This window comes from Arabidopsis lyrata (genome assembly GCF_000004255.2).
Source record: "Arabidopsis lyrata subsp. lyrata unplaced genomic scaffold ARALYscaffold_8, whole genome shotgun sequence".
Lineage (NCBI taxonomy): Eukaryota > Viridiplantae > Streptophyta > Magnoliopsida > Brassicales > Brassicaceae > Arabidopsis > Arabidopsis lyrata.
Genome location: NW_003302548.1, coordinates 4,731,986 through 4,749,936, shown reverse-complemented (window position 1 = coordinate 4,749,936; position 17,951 = coordinate 4,731,986). Strand labels below are relative to the sequence as shown.

At 37.0% G+C, this 17,951-nt stretch overlaps 2 protein-coding genes and 1 long non-coding RNA gene across 4 annotated transcripts in view; 1 reads left to right on the top strand and 2 right to left on the bottom strand.

Moving 5' to 3' along the window:
• Window positions 1-6,422: 6,422 nt before the first annotated feature.
• LOC9301520 lies at window positions 6,423-7,866 on the bottom strand. Its single transcript, XM_021023966.1, has 2 exons — window positions 7,661-7,866; window positions 6,423-7,020 (listed from the first exon to the last, which is right to left on the bottom strand). The coding sequence occupies exons 1-2, from the start codon at window positions 7,823-7,825 to the stop codon at window positions 6,466-6,468; spliced, it is 720 nt and encodes a 239-aa protein (XP_020879625.1). The 5' UTR covers window positions 7,826-7,866; the 3' UTR covers window positions 6,423-6,465.
• Window positions 7,867-9,625: 1,759 nt separating this feature from the next.
• Window positions 9,626-10,321, top strand: LOC9301519. The gene is made up of 2 exons (XM_021032569.1): window positions 9,626-10,092; window positions 10,267-10,321. Exons 1-2 carry the CDS (start codon window positions 9,764-9,766, stop codon window positions 10,319-10,321), a joined length of 384 nt encoding a protein of 127 aa, XP_020888228.1. The 5' UTR covers window positions 9,626-9,763.
• Window positions 10,322-10,585: 264 nt separating this feature from the next.
• LOC9299762 overlaps window positions 10,586-17,951 on the bottom strand; it is a 27,755-nt gene continuing 20,389 nt past the window's right edge. For both annotated transcript variants that reach the window (XR_002330049.1, XR_002330050.1), the window contains one exon: window positions 10,586-11,090. This is a non-coding gene — a long non-coding RNA (uncharacterized LOC9299762). The remainder of the gene's footprint in view (window positions 11,091-17,951) is intronic.

The window sequence follows — 17,951 nt, the reverse complement described above, 5'->3', positions numbered from 1 at the left end:
TCATTGAATTGATTAGCCACGAGCTGGGAGTCGCAAAAGGCTCGCAGCTTGTTGATCTTAAGTCCCCGAGCCAGCTTAAGTCCTGCTATCAGCGCTTCGTACTCAGCCACGTTGTTAGTCGCGTCGAAATTTAGCCGAAAGGATTGTTCAAGGATTTCACCCTCTGGTGACGCGAGGCGAATTCCGACGCCAGAACCTTGTTTTGAGGATGAGCCGTCGACGTGGAGGATCCAAACAGCGTTGGGTGACTCTTCTCGGGCGTTCTCCGTTGGCAGCTCGATGATAAAATCGGCCAGGACTTGAGATTTCGCGCATGTTTTGTTCCTGTATTCGATGTCATACTCGCTGAGTTCTACTGCCCACTTAGCTAGGCGTCCTGATTGGCTTGGACTGTGCAAGATGGTTCGGAGTGATACGGGCGCCATGACGACAATTGAGTGAGACTGGAAATATGGCCGTAGCTTCCGAGCTGACATTACTACGGCGAGGGCGAGCTTTTCAGTTTGCGGGTAGCGTGTTTCCGCGTCGGTGAAAGTTTGCGAGACATAAAATATTGGCTTCTGCTCCCCTCTGTCTTCCCTGACTATGACTCCACTTATAGCCGTATCAGAGACTGCAATGTATAGGAATAATGGCTCGCCCGGGACTGGTTTCGCTAACACCGGTGGATTGGCCAAATACTTCTTCAGTTCCTGGAAAGCTTCTTCGCAGCGATCGGTCCATTCTAATTTCTTGTTCCCGCGCAGAGTATCGTAGAAAGCAAGGCATTTGTCAGTGGACCGCGAGATGAATCGGTTCAAGGCTGCGACTCTCCCGGTGAGGCGTTGGACTTCGCGCTTGTTCTGCGGTGAGGGCATGTTTAGTAGAGCATCGATTTGCTTCGGGTTTGCCTCGATGCCTCAGTGAGTTACGAGATATCCCAAGAATTCTCCAGACTTTACCGCGAAACGACATTTTGCCGGGTTAAGCTTCATGTTGTGCTTGTTGAGCTGGCGAAAACAGTCGCGTAGATGGGCTATGTGATCGCTTTCTTCAAGGGATTTGACTAAGATGTCGTCGATATAAACTTCCATCGTCTTCCCGAGCTGCTCGGAGAACATCCTGTTGACGAGCCGTTGATACGTTGCGCCAGCATTCTTGAGTCCGAAGGGCATGACTTTGTAACAGTAGATACCCCGGTCTGTGATGAATGCTGTCTTCTCGCGATCGTCGGGGTGCATGAGAATCTGATTGTATCCTGCGAAAGCATCCATGAATGATAGCAACCTATTTCTCGCGGTTGCTTCCACTAAACGATCGATATGTGGGAGCGGAAAACTGTCTTTAGGGCAAGCTTTGTTCAGATCGGTGAAATCGACGCAGACTCTCCACTTGCCACTCTTCTTTTTAACCACGACAGGATTTGCTAACCAGTCCGAATACCTTGCTTCAGAGATCGAGCCGATCTTCAGGAGCTTTTCTACTTCGGCGTTCACTGCATCTGCGCGATCCCGACCCAATTTTCTTCGCTTCTGCTTGATGGGCTTGAAAGATGGGTCAACATTCAGCTCGTGGCAGATTACGTCGATGCTTACCCCAGGTAGATCTTCAGCCGACCAGGCGAAGGTGTCGATGTTCTCTTTGAGGAATGAGATGAGCTCGGTCTTGATTTCTTCGGTTAAGTCGCTGCCAATTTCCACGCATCGTTCAGGCCGTTCGTCGTCGAGGCTAATGGAGATTACAGGATCCGAGGTAGGCTTCTTCTCCTCGCGCGCCTCCTCGATCTGTAATTGCTATAACTGTTTAGATATAGCCTTCTCTTCACTCCGGCCAAGTTTTGATTTCTTGTGATTGGTTTCAGCCTTCGCTTCGGTGACAGGGTTTCGGAGTTTGTGTGCTGCCATGAAACACATCCGAGAATTTTTCTGACTGCCCCATATCGTTTTCACGCCATTAGGGGTCGGGAATTTGACACACAGATGATATGTTGATGCGACAGCTCGCATTAGATTTAACCACGGGGTTCCCATTATGACGTTGTAGATGGTAGGTCGATCGGTGACTGAGAAGTTGACTATCTTTGTTACCCCGCCGGCTCGGACTGGTAGTTGGATGGTTCCAAGCGTCATCAAAGTTTCCCCTGAAAATCCGAGGACAGGCCTCGGGGTCGGAATCATCTGTGACATGTCGATGTTCATTCGTTGGAGCGTTTCGCGAAAGATCACGTCAATGGTGCTGCCGGTGTCAATTAATACTCGGTAAATATCGTGGTCTCCTATTGCTAATGTGACAACGATTGGATCGTTATGAGGCATGTCGAGCCCGTTTGTCTCGCTTTCTTCGAATGTGATCACGTCGTTAGGTCGATCGGAGCGTCTTGTCCAGTTGCTAGGCGTCTCGGCTCGGCGTTGATAAGCTTTGATTGCCGCTACGGTGTCAGGACAGTATGGCGATCCACCCATTATGGTAAGAACCTTCTGCCGCGTACCATCTCGGTCTTCGTCTTCCGACCCCCGGGTTCTTTTCTGAGACTCCTGGTTCCTTGGTTCGGGGTTTCTTCCTGGGTTGGTCTGCTCGGGCTCTGGTTCTGGCTCGAGGTCCTTAAGAGTTACGTTTGTCCCGAGCTCTCTAGCTAGGAATTTGGTTGCTAACTTGGCTCCGAGGCTTCGGCATCTCGAGGTATGATGGCCGAAAATTTTGTGGTGTTCGCAATATTCTTGATCATTGCTCGGTGGCTTATCCCTCGTCCAAGTGAAGGACTCTCTTCCACGCCCACGGCCTCGGCCTCTGCCGCAGCCACGGCCTCGGGGCGTGTCAATCTGGTAGCTATGGTATCCTGAGAAATTGCGCCCTTCGTGATGCGTATACGTACCGCTCTCACGCGTTTTCTTCTGGACCGGAGGTGTCGCTTGGGCTTTCTCGTTTTTCTCAGTTCGGGACGCCTGTTTTGTTGGCTCGTGCCTCTTTGCTAGTAGCGCCATTTCTTCTTCGTGGGCGACGAAATCCGAGGCTCGATGCAGCGCGTCGCGAATTGTTGTTGGTTTAGACAGGTTCAACTCTTTCCTGAATTCTGACTTGTACCAGAGAGCTTTCTTCAAAGCCGAGAGAGCTGCTACATCCGTAATTCCTTCGACCTTGGCTAGCGTCGATTTGAAGGTCTTGAGGAAATCCCTTAATGGCTCGGTGGGCTGTTGAGACAGAGACCACAGATCCGCGTCGGAAGTTCCGGGGTCGATGAGCACGGAGTATTGTTTGAGGAACAATGTCGACAGCTCGTCGAAACTATCAATCGAGTTTCGTTCCAATCTCGAAAACCATTCTAATGCGGGTCCTTTGAGGTGTTCCACGAACAGTAGGCACAGACCTGCATCCTTTTCCCCGGGTTTGAACCTGGCTCGGGCCACAGATATCACGAACGATTTAATGTGGCACTTAGGATCGGTTGATCCGTTGTAAGAGTCGATTTTGAACTTTCCCAGATTGGACATCGTCGTTTCGGAAATTCTTTTGGTGAAAGGCGTGTTCCGAGATTCTTCCAAAATTCGGTCGATGTTTGGTGCGGAGGATGAAACGCTATGTATCTGGGTTTTGACGAGCTTCATATCAGCTTCCGCCTTGGCTAGGGAGGCTCGGATTTTGCTTAGCTCGTCTTCTCTTTCGGATTCTTCGGTCCACCTTATGTTTTCCTCAGTTTCTTCATCGTCAGTGAGATCTGTTCGCTCGGCGGAGTTAGCTCTGGCTCGGGTACGCTCATCTTGCAGATCATCTGGCTCGTCCGTCAAGTCCACTGCGTCCGGCTCGGTGGGATCATCTTGGTTCTCGCGTCTGGCAGGGTCGGCTCGGGTTGCGACTCTTGTGTTACCGGTTGGTGTCGCGAACGTGAGTCTTGTTGGGTTGATGCCAGGCAAGTCCCTCCGAGCTCGTGGCGGCCGAGTCTGGAAACGTGTGGTTTTTTGTTGCCCGCGTGTTGCGATTTCGTCGACTCGCTGCGCCAAGGTTTTGTTGGCTTTCTCTTGGTCGTCAGCTTTCTTCTGGAATTTAACCATCAGGTCTTTCAGTTCGGCTAGAGTCGCCATGATCGTCGGATCGGCTTGAGGATTCTGAGGGTTCGGAGGGTTCGGGATCCCTCCTCCAGCTGGTGGTGTCTGACGACCGTCTTCGTTCATCGTCCTTTTCGGTAATCGAGTTCTGCGTCTTAGGGTAAGAGAATTCTAAAGTATCCCCACAGGCGGCGCCAAACTGTGGAAGTCGAAACTAATACAATCAAGATTTGTCTAGGGTTTTATTTTAGGGATACGATAATCGTGAATTCTCAAAGAACAACAGAAACGATTGATACCAAAGATGGTGTTCTTGATATTATTAATGAAAAGATGATTTTGATCGTACAAGAGTTGATCGTAAAAGAAGAGGTGTTTGTGCTGTGAGAGCTTTGCGTAGTGTAAATTCTAGAGCAATATCGCTTGCCTTTGCTTGAGCCTTGAGTCTCTTTATATATAGGTGATAAACTGCCTCTCCAGCGATATTCTCGGAAGATTTCCATTTATCTTGAAGTCAGCTCAGAATATCGTGGATTAGGATAGTTTCCATTCATTATTATATATAATGATTAATGAATGTAAACAATAATTTTTTTTTTTTTTGTCAATAGTTCTATTGGATTGGCTCAAATGAGTCCATGTGGAGGAATATTGTTAACATAGGTAGAAAGATTCTACCACATTGTAGTGAATCTGAAGTTATCTTTCATCTCTTGCTTCGATTCTTCAAGAATTCTCGTTTGTTCTTTTATCGTTTGTAGTGTTCATGTTTGTTCAATCGAAATCGGAAAAAGCTAAGATCTTCCGATGAATCTGTGATCGCTCCTAAGCCATCTGTTGAGGTTGTGAAATTGAGAAGGAATAAGCAGAGATATTGAGAATTTTGGGTTTGTTATAGTTAACCCAACAACTTCTTCCTTCTCAATTTCATACCCTGAGCCAGTTGTTGAGAAGATCTTTCACGGTTGTCGGTGTTGTGTTGTTGATTTAGATCATCGGAAAATTGTGTTGCGTCTGTTTCCTTTGTCCAAAGTTCATTCACTTTCACCGGATTTTATAGTTTCTGCATCCGATTTTGTATGATTGGATCGAAATTTGAATTTCCATTGATTTTGTATTGTAGACTGTGAAAATGGGTACGAATGATCTCGACATCGAAGAAGGGACTCTGGAGATCGGCATGGTTAAGTCACCGATCATGAATCACACTATATGATTTTGTTTCTAGTTCTTCCTCGGTTTTGATTGGAATTTGCAGTTTGACTAACCTTTTGATCGTGTTGAACAAGTGAAGAGTTGTGTCTCTCCCTCTCTAAATTAATACGACACATACAAGAAGAACGTATGTTAACATCAGACGATAGAACTACAACGTGACAAGAAGGCACACACGTTTTGTTCGAAAAGAAATTCCACATCTTTTTAAAAGTTAAAACACATACTCCAAGAAGGATATAACTAATAGAAAGAAACAAGAGCTCGAGCCAAATAACAAACCCAACAAATTCTGCAAAGCACTTAGAATTTTAGCTTCTGATCAAATGCACATAATTACGCATCATGAAAATTGATTTTGATGGGAATAAGTCAAACTTTTAAAATGTAAAACGAAATCACTAAAGGAAATTGAAACAAAGGTCTCGTGGTTAAACTCCAGAAAATATACACACAGACAAAAACAAAGCTAAGATTGACTAATTAGCAATTCCAAAGTTCACTATGAAATGATACATCAACCAAATAAGCTCTAAGATCCTAAATTCTCGGATGTGAAACAAGAGAATAAACAAACTCAAGACCTATTAACAGCTATAGCTCACTTCTGAATATTTCAAAACAAGAGAATAAACAAACAGCTCGATCTCGTCTCGGGTTTCAACACAGAGCTACAGGAAGTGAAGAAGACGGCAACGATTGATCTAGAACTGGAAGGTCTTGTCACCAGACCGTGGGCCGGTCCGTCTAACCGTTGGGCTTTGCGGGGCGGGTTAGGACCAGTGCCGGTCCAAACATTTTTAGTGCCCTAAGCGGAAAAAAAAATTTGTCGACCAAAATATAGTTTTAAAAAATTTCTAGAAAATATTCATACCATTTTGTCAAATTGAGCTATGTAATTTGGTTGTTATGAATGATTAAGAGATGTTAACCGTTGGGCTTTGCGGGGCGGGTTAGGACTGCGTTTTGCAACCCGCGGTCGTCGGCGGGCCGGTCCGTCGCGGATCCGAAGAAAAGCGGGTACATCGCGGGCGGTCCGTTTGGTCGCGGGCAGGCCCGTCTGCCATCCCTAGCTGTAGGGTACGAACATTTCGTGCCAGTTTATCCGCCTTTATATTCAAATATCGGGAAATTAACGATAAAGACAAAAAACCAAATTCTTCCTTGTCGCTCTGAATCGCCTCCAAGTAAGTAAACAATAATCAAACTGTTATTTTCAATATATCTCTCTCTATGTTTTACAAACAGAAATTTTAGCGGTTGACGGAAAATCAAACAGATACAACACCCAAACAAGGCCTAATGAAGATGCTAGCACCGGTAACGGTCCAAACATCCAAAGCAACAACGGTATAGAAACACACATAACTCTGTTCCCAACCATAGCCATAAAAAACCCTCTCTCCAACACCAATCTTGTATACTCCCTAAACGAAGTCGTCCCCGTGATATCGTAACCGCAGTCACAGTCTCCTTCCTGCTTCTTAGACATCGCGTTGATAAGGAAAATTGCATCCATCAAATAACTTAAGGCAATTGAGCTAAAGAAGAAGCTTGCTGCAAGAAGCAACGAGGCAGAGGCATATTTTAGGACAAAGATTTTAGCGTTTTGTGAGCCAAATAAGATGTCATCAGCTGCGGTGATGAGATGACTCGCTTTAAACGCGTTGTTAGTTACCGCAGCTAGTGAAAGGAAGATAAGGATGGCTATTGTAGCGGTGAGAATTGTCACCATTTTTTTGTTCCTCAAGCTTTGTACTGCTAACATCCCAGTCTTATCGTCACCCTGCGTTTTCATTATGATCACCAAATTAATGAGACATATTTTACTAACAAAATAAACAACAAAGACATCAGATATTTGATATTGTTTTATTTCTGAACGCAAAATATATCGTGTTTGCGATTTTACATGTAATAAAATAGTTTCGTAAAATCTAAACACAAGCACCGATTATTCTGTTTGCATTCAGTTTTTTTATATATTGTTAAAAAAAAAAAGACGAGCTAACTTGTTTAAAACGTAAATTATGTTTTGTTTGCGATTGCATAGTTTAATATTCATCAAAAAAAAAAGAAAAAACAACAAAGACACTAGGGATTTGATTTGATTTTTTTTAACAAAACTAAATTTTGTCTTTGGACTAACAATTGAATTTATTTTTTCAGAAAATAAGTGTTAAATGTGAACCTAAACGCCATTTAGTCCAATTAAGTACTAACGATTTTTTTTTTTGGGTAAAAAACTAAGGTCTATATTGTTTAAAACGTAAGAAAAAATGTGTTTATGTTTGCGGTACATATTTTAATCTTCTTATCAAAGTTCTTAAACTTTTATGTTTTCCCAAAAATTTTGGTTTCATTTGAAAAGTGAACGTAAACAAACTTCTAAAATATTTGACGTCAAAAAAAAAAAAAAAAAAAACCTCTTTGATGTCGCGGAACCAAGCTTTGCGTTTGGAGGAATCAATGCCAAGGGAAGTACGAGAAGGGTTGTGCTTGAAGGTGTTCCATAGAAAGACATGGTATCCCACTGCTATCAACAAACTCAATGGCACTACAATACTGTCTGTGTCCACCTTCATTCTCATTTTCTCCTCTCTTGCTTTAATTTGTATTGATTCGTATTAACAAAGGATTAATATATAAAGATAAAAAGTTAGTGGACAAATGGGATTCATAGTCAGATATCAAATAAAAGTAGTGGACATCTCTCCATTGTCTTGCCGGTGTTGTTTTGGACGTATACGCAACAAATTCTTGGTCGGAGTATTAACAAACGTTAAATATTCATGGGATAAAGTAGGACATATCAACATCTGACTATACACTCACTTTACCCATTATAACAACTATTATAAAGCACTATCTAATAGAGAGTTAATTTGCTATCATGTAAAACACATTCATTGAAATGTTTATACATGTACCAGTAAGTTTACGTGTAGAAGACTAGCTTGTTTATCACCCAAATAAAATATAAAAAATATATCTTTTCACAACTAATTAATACACCTAAATTCTTTAATTATGGCATATTTATACGATTTTATAGATAAGAAAATCAAATATAATGATTTATTGATAAAATAACAAATCATATATATGAAAGTTGGCCAACTCTCTCCATATGAGTGTCACATCATCACACAAGAAAATGACATGTGTCATTTTGTATTATTTAAATAAAAAATTAGCCAAATTAAATGAGAAAAAATTGAAATTTTTTTATTGTATTAAATCTTCCATCAATTATAATTTTAAGTTATTTATTCAAAATTGAAAAAAAAATACAAAATTATGTTAATAAAAAACACTACTTTATACTCTTCTTATTTTAATAAAAAAAAAATTATATATGAAAGTTGGTCAACTCTCTCTATATGAGTGCCACATCATCACACAAGAAAATGATATATGTCATTTTGTATTATTTAAATAAAAAAATTAGCGAATTAAATGAGAACAAAGTAAAAGTTTTTCTATTGCATTAAATCTTCCATCAATTATACTTTTCAGTTATTTATTTAAAATTGAAAAAAAATTCAAAATTATGTTAATAAAAAACACTACTTTCGATATACTCTTCTTATTTTAATAAAAAAAAATTATCAATGGTTACCACTAAATAATGACTTAAACTTTATTTTTTTGTAATTTAGTTGTTTGCTATCATATGGAGAGAGTTTGTCAACTTTCATATATATGGAGAGAGTTGGCCAACTTTTATATATAGAATTATGTTTTGTTGTTCATATATGACTTATCATATGAGTTTCTCTCTTTTTATTTTTATGTATTATGGTAAATTGGTAATATTGACATGCAAGTTTTTTCAAGTGATGGGCCTTTGAAACATTAGACATACCAAATAATTCAAGACACGACTATTTCTCTTATATGGATATATGCAATGATACAAGATCTAAAAGTGTTGACCTAAATGACACTTTAGTTTTTGCTTTCTTTTTCTATTTTCTTATGAAAATTTTTGAGATCTTGTACTATTTATGTCTATCTAGTATTTCATAATGAGTCTATCACGATGTGGTTGGAATACGAGATCAGGAGAGTTAACAGAACAAAAAATTGTATTTATAATCAAATTAGGTGAGTTTTCAAACCACACAAATGAAATAATTACATATGATTGTATAAAAATATCCTATATTGTTGTTGTATGTATTCATGGTGGTGAAAAAATATTAGGATCTTAAAAATATAAACTTTGACCAAAAAACATAGTTTCTATTATTATGAGACTTTTAATTCTCTTTCTCTAAAGTGTCATTGTTGACTATTAAAATAACGTATAAAAAGAATATGTTGTTAAAAACAGAAAAAGATTTAAAATAAGATTTTCTATAACAAAGAAACCTTGACCAAAAAAACATAGTTTCTATAACAAAGAAAAAGAAACGATAAGAGATAAGAATTACATAACTATTAGAAAAGATTATAAATAGAGGATAGTAATTCATTATTTCTTAAGTACAAAAAAAAAACTTGCAACAAAAAAAGTTAAAGATATGGGTGCTAAATTGAATTTAATGATTTTAATAGTGTTTGTGGTGACAATGGTAATAGCAATGGAAAATGTCAATGGAGAGACGAAAGCTCAATGCCAAGAAGATTGCATTCAAGGTTGTGCCACCACCGGATCACTTCCGAGCAAGTGCCTCCAGATTTGTTACCGTGGATGCCGCGGCAAACCTGGTCGTGCATTAGGTAACCAACTAACCATTTTCCAAAAAAAAAAAAAAAACAATAATCTAACAACTTTGGAAATATATCAAAGAAAATATATTTTGATGATTATTGCGATTTTTTCTAACTATAGAAAATATATTTTCTCTTTGTATAAATAAATTTATTTTGTTAAGAATTGAAGTAAATTCAAGTAAGTTTGACTAGTATAATAGTAATTAACAATGGAATGTTCAAATGATTGAGCGATTTAATTAATTTTCAAAAATGTGAAAACATGAAATTATCATAATATCATAAACTAAAATATTTCTTCTTTGTATAGTGGAAGCGCAGACATAGAAGAGATGATGTCAGTGTTGGACTCTTGGGACTTTTAAACTAGCTTTTCTTCTACTTCTGTATCCGTATGTAATCAATTGTAACGCTATTAAATAAAACAAAATAAAATTTGTGTCATGTTACAAATTTGTCTCGACTTCAAGCATGTCTCTGTTTAAGACTCCTCTTAGATTTGAATTTCATATTTCATAATTTTCGAAGTGACATGTAGCGGCTCATTGCTTTTCTTGATTCATATTTTCAACTTTAGGTATTTCAAAGTGTACTATACCTTGTGGATAAAGCAAATCCATATGACCATATTTACATGAGACAAAAGTGAAACCATTAAGCATCTCTGTTTCAGCTGCAAGAGAGAAACACTTTGTTCCAATTTATATAAAACTGCCACTACCACGTATCTCCTATCCGTAGAAGCCAAAAAAAAGGAGTAACGAAACAACAAAATTGGCTCTCAATTGTTTTGAGTTAGAAATGATTGGTATGTCGCGGGACCTTCTGATTTGAACCCTTCATTAGCTTGGTTTTATGCGTTGAACCTCTCTGTGGTACATGTATTATAGGTATCTTATAATAGCAAAAGAAAAACAAAGAAATTTGAATACAACAAGAAGCCCACTCTGATGAGAAGAAACTCATCCTTAAATTAGAGTGCCGGTAATATTGAATTAGAATAGTTCATTGCTACAAAGAAAAGAAGAGAAAAATTAAGTTGATAAAGCAGAGAATACCTTGGTTTATTCACAGTCCGTGAGCCAATGAAGTGACCCATACACGGGCTTGTTAACGTACCTCCAAGCATTGGTGCTAAAATCGAAAATTTCACAAGTAGTAGCATTGTCTTAGCCAAACTCATATGAATTATATGTATAACCAAACCCGGCTTATATGTGTCCCTAAATTTGTATTTACCGAATCCAAGACTAGGACATGAAAAGCCATACTCTTCTTCTTCATAACCTCTCGATGATGAGATGTGAATGTTGGAAAGAGGAAAACTCACTGATGTTATGAAAACCGAGTTTTAGAAGCTGCAAAGATACAACTAACCATTCACTTCTTAAATAACTCTTTTTGTAACTAAAAATATTCTCTTCTTCTTTCCTAAAAAAAAAATTCTAAATAACATTTAAGCACAACAAAATTTTAATTAATTTCAATTATTGTTGCACCTAAAGGGAGATATCCTAGTTTGAAGTAATATCCTAAAGGAAAAAAGATTGCTAGCTACACAAAGTATTGACGAATACATGGTCACACATGCCAAATATACTATTGTATCTTTAGCTAAACGAAATAGATGTATTTGTATGGCCACATGTATGAACTATACGACGTCATGTGGTTAACACCATAGACATATAATTCAGGTACACTGATCAATTGATTCCGGCGAAAACTAGCGTTGCCCAATAAAAATATTCAAAAAATATTTTTCTTTATTTTTAATATTAAAAAAAATTATTTTTATTTAGTGTTTTGTAATAAAAAGGAAAAACTTATAATTATATTTTGTATATATATTTTTATGCATTAATTCTTAGTTAGTTTTTTTCAATATTTAAAGTAAACCAAATGTGTAATAAAAATCACTAATAAATCTTAACTAAAACCGGAAAATCTTATTAGAATTAAATAATTAAGGGAATTGCTTAGTTTTATATTGTTAATTAAAAGATGCTAACTTCTTATTTGATTTATTTAAATACACAATAATTCTATTACTTAATATTTTTCAACTACAAAAATTTCTACAATGAAAATCATTAGAATCAAACCCAATACATATGACTTTCATTAAGAAATAATATGCAAAAAAAATGAGTATATAACTCTTTAGTCTAAATTTTATGCGGTAAATGTTTTTAATTTAAAATTGATAATATAAAAAGAAACAGTTCCTATTCTTAATTGATTATAATAAAACAATCCGGTTTTAATTTAAATTTTGTTTTGAAAAAAAAAAAACTAACTATTATAAGAATTAATGCATTATATATATATATATATATTTATAATATCTTTATATTGAATATAATCAGTGTTTTTGATTATACAGCACCAAATATATAATTATGATTTCTGTTTTTTTTTTGTTTTTAATATTAAAAATAAATAAAAATTCAATTTTTTTGAATATTTTTGTTGGTCAACGCTGGTCAACACCGGTCTTTGCCGGAGTCAATCGATCGGTGTACCGGAATTTTATGTCTATGGTGTTAGCCACATGACATCGTATACTTCATACATGTGACCATGCAATACATCGAATTCGTGTAGCTGAGGATACAATAATATACTTGACATGTATGAACATATATTCTCCAATACTTAGCGTAGCTAGCAATCTTTTTTCCTATCCTAAAACCTCTCTACCTAATTTAAACATATATATATATATATATATATATATATATGATTCTCATTTCACTTTTATTTATTTTTATATTTATATTATTTTGAATTATTATAAAATATATAAAGTTAATAAAATTTTAGATTTTTTTTTATGCATATGATGTGATTAAATTTTTTTAAAACGGACATATATTACTCAATCGATAAAGAAAAAAGTATGTGTACAATCAAAAATATAACCAAAACATAAATCATTACAAACATTTATCGATTAAAAAAGTTTATCGATTAAAAAAATTGCTCATTTTTGCGAGTCGAAGTTTTTTTTTTTTAAGCCAGATTTTGATCCAGATTTTAGTCATTCGGATCATTAATAATTTGAAACTTTTAAAAAAAAAATCCGGAATTGAGTCAATCTGATCATTTTTTATTTGAGATTTTTTTTAAAAAAATTCCAAATGAAATTAAATGATTGATTTTGGAAACATATCAATCGTATATGTAGTTATAACAAACAAATATTTGCTAATCAAATGGTTTCCTATTTTAATGGTAAGGATTTTATTGCATTTAACATTTTGTTTCCTAAATAAAATGAACTACATAAATTCGTTATTCAATCCAATTAAAAGAATTGGAAATTTCTCATAACTAAACGATTTCTACTTGCTCACCAAAATTTTTGAAACTAATTCTTGAACCACTTTATTTATCATTTATTAAGTTTTCTAATTTTCGCCAATTATAATTAATTCATGAAATCTTGCTTCCTCACAAAGATTTGTGGAATGGTGAATCACAGCTAACCCAAATCGTATATGTCCTCTATATATATTCATTTCATTTGCCAAGAGTAAACATCACCTCTAAACATAAAAAGTTGATAAAAAAACATGGCTGTCATTTTACTTACCTTTGTGACTTGAAATCTTACAAAAACTAATCTCTTTGTGTGGTTTAAAAGGTATGGGAGTGAGCACATTAACGTTGCTTTGGTACACTCATCCTCTTATTTTTTTGTTGATTTTTCTGAAAATGATTCATATATTAATTATCTCTTTTTGTTGGTGTGTTTGTAATGGAACTTTTATCTTAGCGCAATGATCTTTATTGCTTAATTATGTTGTTCTTTTTTCCTTTAAATCCTTATTGAAAATCGAGTATATAAATATTCCAATGCCATTTTTTTGAATCATAACTAAATTTTAAAATTTTAATATTTATTTTTCGCCATTAATTGTGTATCTTGCAAATATATTTCGTAATTTCTTAGACGAATATGTTTTTCTTATCTTTTTCAATTATTAGAATTTAACGTATATGTAGGTTTAATCAATTGAATATAATCTAGAGATTCTTTCGATACATAATTTTTTTTACGAATATATAAATTAACAATGTTTCTAAGAAATCTTTCTATTAACAGAAGAAGTACAATAAGTTATAGCTAACTAAGACAAAAATAGTTCTCTCTGCGAAAAGAGAAGATGGCGACGGCGCTAGGGTAGTGACCCGACTATGCGTTTGTTTTCTGCGGCGACGGCGGATCGGGATTCATTAGGGAAGACGGAGATCTCTCTTTGGGTGTATGACGGAGGTTTCGATTGTGGTTTTAAATCGGTATCACTGGTTATTTTGGCAACAGAGGTTTATTGCCGACGGTTTCAACGGAGATTCTTGATTCAGTTGATTCTTGAGTCAAAGTGGAGCTTCAGTGGGTATCGAAGGGTTTTCAAGGTTACGGAGTGGCTCTCGATTAGGGTTGATGATCGGAGACTCTTGATCCGGTTGTTTATCGAGTCAAATGGGATTCCCAGAGGGTGGATTCACGGGTATCGATGGATTCTAAAGGCTACGGAGTCGCTTTCGATGATATTTGGTGACCTCTGTTTAGGATTGATGATTGTTTTCCAGTCTATGAGGATCTGGAATCAGGAAGAATCAGAAGGTTGTTGTGTTTTCCGATTTGGTTTCAAGGCTAAGCAGTGGGGTCTGGTCCCGGGGAGAGATTTGAAGGCATACGGGCATATTTTGGGATTTTTGATTGATGTTTTGTTGGCATTGGGTCTGTTTGCAATGGTATGGTTAGACATGATGGTTCCCGGTGGTGGTCGCTATTTGTTTAGGTTGCCGTTAGTTTTCTGTTTGTATTGGGAGTTTGAGTTTTTGGAATGGAGTCTCAATGGGATACATTTTTTAGATTACGACGTGTTGTCGGAATTTGAGTTTTTTTTAGTTGCAGTTTGGTTTTGGGCTGCGGATCAAAGATACTTTCGGTTGACAACGATTGAAAAGAGACGGTTAGATCGAGGAGTTTTTAACAGATGGTTGTTCAATAATAGGAATGGGAGGGCTTTGATTTCTTTTCAAAGGGCTAGTGTGGATGGTCATAATTTTTCTAAAAGGTATGATGTTGGTCGATTGTGTTTGGATTTTGAGTGTATGGAGTTGAGTTTCAGTGGTTTTAACAAACGGTTTTACTACGGTTTGATTTCCGGTTTTTTATGGTTGGTTATGGATACTATAAGAGTTAAAATATTTAGATTCAATTTTGATTGGGTTTCTTTAAAGAAGAATCAACGGAATGAAGCTATAACCTGATGCACCATGGTACGGTGCATGGTTTAACGGGTGGACGCAACCCACCTAAACCAAAGTTTAATAAATGAAGGTTTTGAGTTGGAATTGTCAAGGACTTGGAAATAAGGCAACTATTGGTTATCTTCGGGATATATGGAAACAACACCGGCCAGATTTTTTATTTCTTTCGGAAACAAAACAACCTTCTTGGTTTATGGAAAAATTTATCGGTCATTTTGGTTACAAAAATTTAAAAACGGTTGATCCTATCGGTTGTAGCGGCGGTTTAGCACTTTATTACAATAATGATTTTAATGTTTCAATTAGTTATGAAAGTAATCGTTTAATTGATGTTGAGGCGGTGGTTAAAGGAAAAACAATACATCTTATTTTTGTTTACGGTGATCCGGTTCCAAAGAATAGAGATCAAGTTTGGGAACGATTAACACGAATCGGTTTGGTTAGAGACACACCTTGGTTTTTAATAGGAGACTTTAATGAATTAACCGGAAATCACGAGAAAAGAGGTGGTAATTTAAGAAATGCATCTTCTTTTATCCCTTTTAATTTAATGATCCAGAATTGCGGTCTTTTGGACTTTCCATATATCGGAGATTGGTTATCATGGCGGGGTTGGCGGGATAAGAAACCAATTCGGTGTCCTTTGGATAGAGCTTTAGCAAACGAAGATTGGCATTAATTATTCTGCAATTCGTTTGTTGAATATTTACCAATGGTAGCTTCCGACCATTCACCGGTGGTAGCTACGCTTATGGATAAGGTTCCACGTGGAAAAAGAAATTTTAGGTTTGATAAAAGATGGATTGGAAAGGAAGGATTACTCGAGGCAATTTCAAATGGTTGGAATTCTGACTCCGCGTTAGGAGAGGGAAATTTTGTGCAAAAAATTGAAGAATTGTAGGCGGGCTATCTCGTAGTGGAGGAAAGATTTATCTCCCTATGGGCAGCAAACAATTGAGGAACTAAAATCGGAATTACTTGTGGCACAGAGAGATGATAGGAGACCAAGGGAGGAGATTACAGAATTAACCTTGCGGTTGAAAGAGGCTTATCGAGATGAGGAATTGTATTGGCATCAGAAAAGTAGGTGTTGTTGGATGCAATTAGGGGATAATAATTCAAAGTATTTCCATGCACAAACAAAACAAAGACGGGCTAGGAATCGAATAACGGGGTTACATGATGAAAACGGGGTTTGGTCGGCAGAGGAAAAAGATGTTCAAAATATAGCGGTGTAATATTTTAAGGATCTGTTTACTACAACTAATCCTGAGGTTTTTGAAGAATCTTTGGCAGAAGTGCAAACTTTGATTACGGATCAAATTAATAATTTTCTAACGGCACCCGCAACGGAATGTGAGGTGAGAACGGCTCTGTTTATGATGCACCCGGAAAAAGCGCCTGGACCTGATGGTATGACTGCTTTATTTTTCCAGAAGGCTTGGGTTACTATTAAAACAGATTTTCTTTGTCTAGTTAACTCTTTTTTAGAGGGTGAAATTTTTGATAAACGGCTAAATACAACTAATATTTGCCTAATTCCAGAAACGGAAAGACCAACACGGATGACGGAATTACGGCCTATTAGTCTTTGCAATGTTGGGTATAAAATTATATCGAAGATCCTTTGCCAAAGACTCAAGACGGTGCTACCAAAACTGATTTCGGAAACACAATCGGCTTTTGTAGAAGGACGTTTGATTTCGGATAATATTCTCATTGCAAAAGAGATGTTCCATGGGTTGAGAACTAACCCATCTTGTAAAGGCAAATTTATGGCCATTAAAACGGATATGAGCAAGGCTTATGATAGGGTGTAATGGATTTTCATCGAGAAGTCTTTAGAAAAGTTGGGTTTCTGTGAAAAATGGATTAAATGGATAATGTGGTGTATTATAACGGTCCAATATAGAGTTCTACTTAATGGACAACCTAGAGGACTAATAGTACCAGAGAGGGGTTTATGACAAGGAGACCCGCTCTCACCTTATTTATTCATCCTTTGCACAGAAGTGCTCATTGCAAATATTCGGAAAGCTGAACGGGAAAAATTAATTACGGGCATCAAAGTGGCAAATGCAAGCTCTTCAGTTTCACATTTGTTATTTGCGGATGATAGTTTATTTTTTTGCAAGGCTAACAAGGACCAATGCGGGGTAATCTTAGGGATTTTAAAAATCCTCGATTCAGTTTAATTTCTTAAAATCCTCGATTCAGTTTGGACACAAAGTAGATGATGATATCAAGGAAGAAATCAAATCTACCTTAGGTATCACTAATATCGGTGGTATGGGTTCTTATCTCGGATTGCCGGAGAGTTTAGGGGGCTCCAAGACAAAAATTTTCTATTTTGTTAGAGATAGACTACAAACAAGGATTAACGGATGGTCGGCCAAATTTTTATCAAAAGAAGAAAAGAAGTGATGATTAAATCGGTAGCTGCAGCATTACCAACTTATGTTATGTCGTGCTTCAGACTACCGAAAACAGTCACTTCTAAACTTACTAGCGCGGTAGCAAATTTCTGGTGGAGCTCAAATGGTGACTCCAGAGGTATGCACTGGATGGCTTGGAACAAATTGTGCAATAGCAAATCGGAAGGGGGGATAGGATTTCGGAATGTGGACGATTTTAATTCAGCTTTAACTAGCAAAACAATTATGGCGGTTGATTACGGTTCCAGATTCTCTATTCGCAAAAGTGTTTAAA

Bases quoted from the DNA above. Each gene is read 5' to 3' on its own strand.
- LOC9301520 (XM_021023966.1), bottom strand. From the start codon at position 7,825: ATGAGAATGAAGGTGGACACAGACAGTATTGTAGTGCCATTGAGTTTG. The intron at 7,021-7,660 runs GTTTTTTTTTTT...ATGAAAACGCAG, and splicing joins GGTTCCGCGACATCAAAGAG to GGTGACGATAAGACTGGGAT.
- LOC9301519 (XM_021032569.1), top strand. From the start codon at position 9,764: ATGGGTGCTAAATTGAATTTAATGATTTTAATAGTGTTTGTGGTGACA. The intron at 10,093-10,266 runs GTATAAATAAAT...TTCTTTGTATAG, and splicing joins AGAAAATATATTTTCTCTTT to TGGAAGCGCAGACATAGAAG.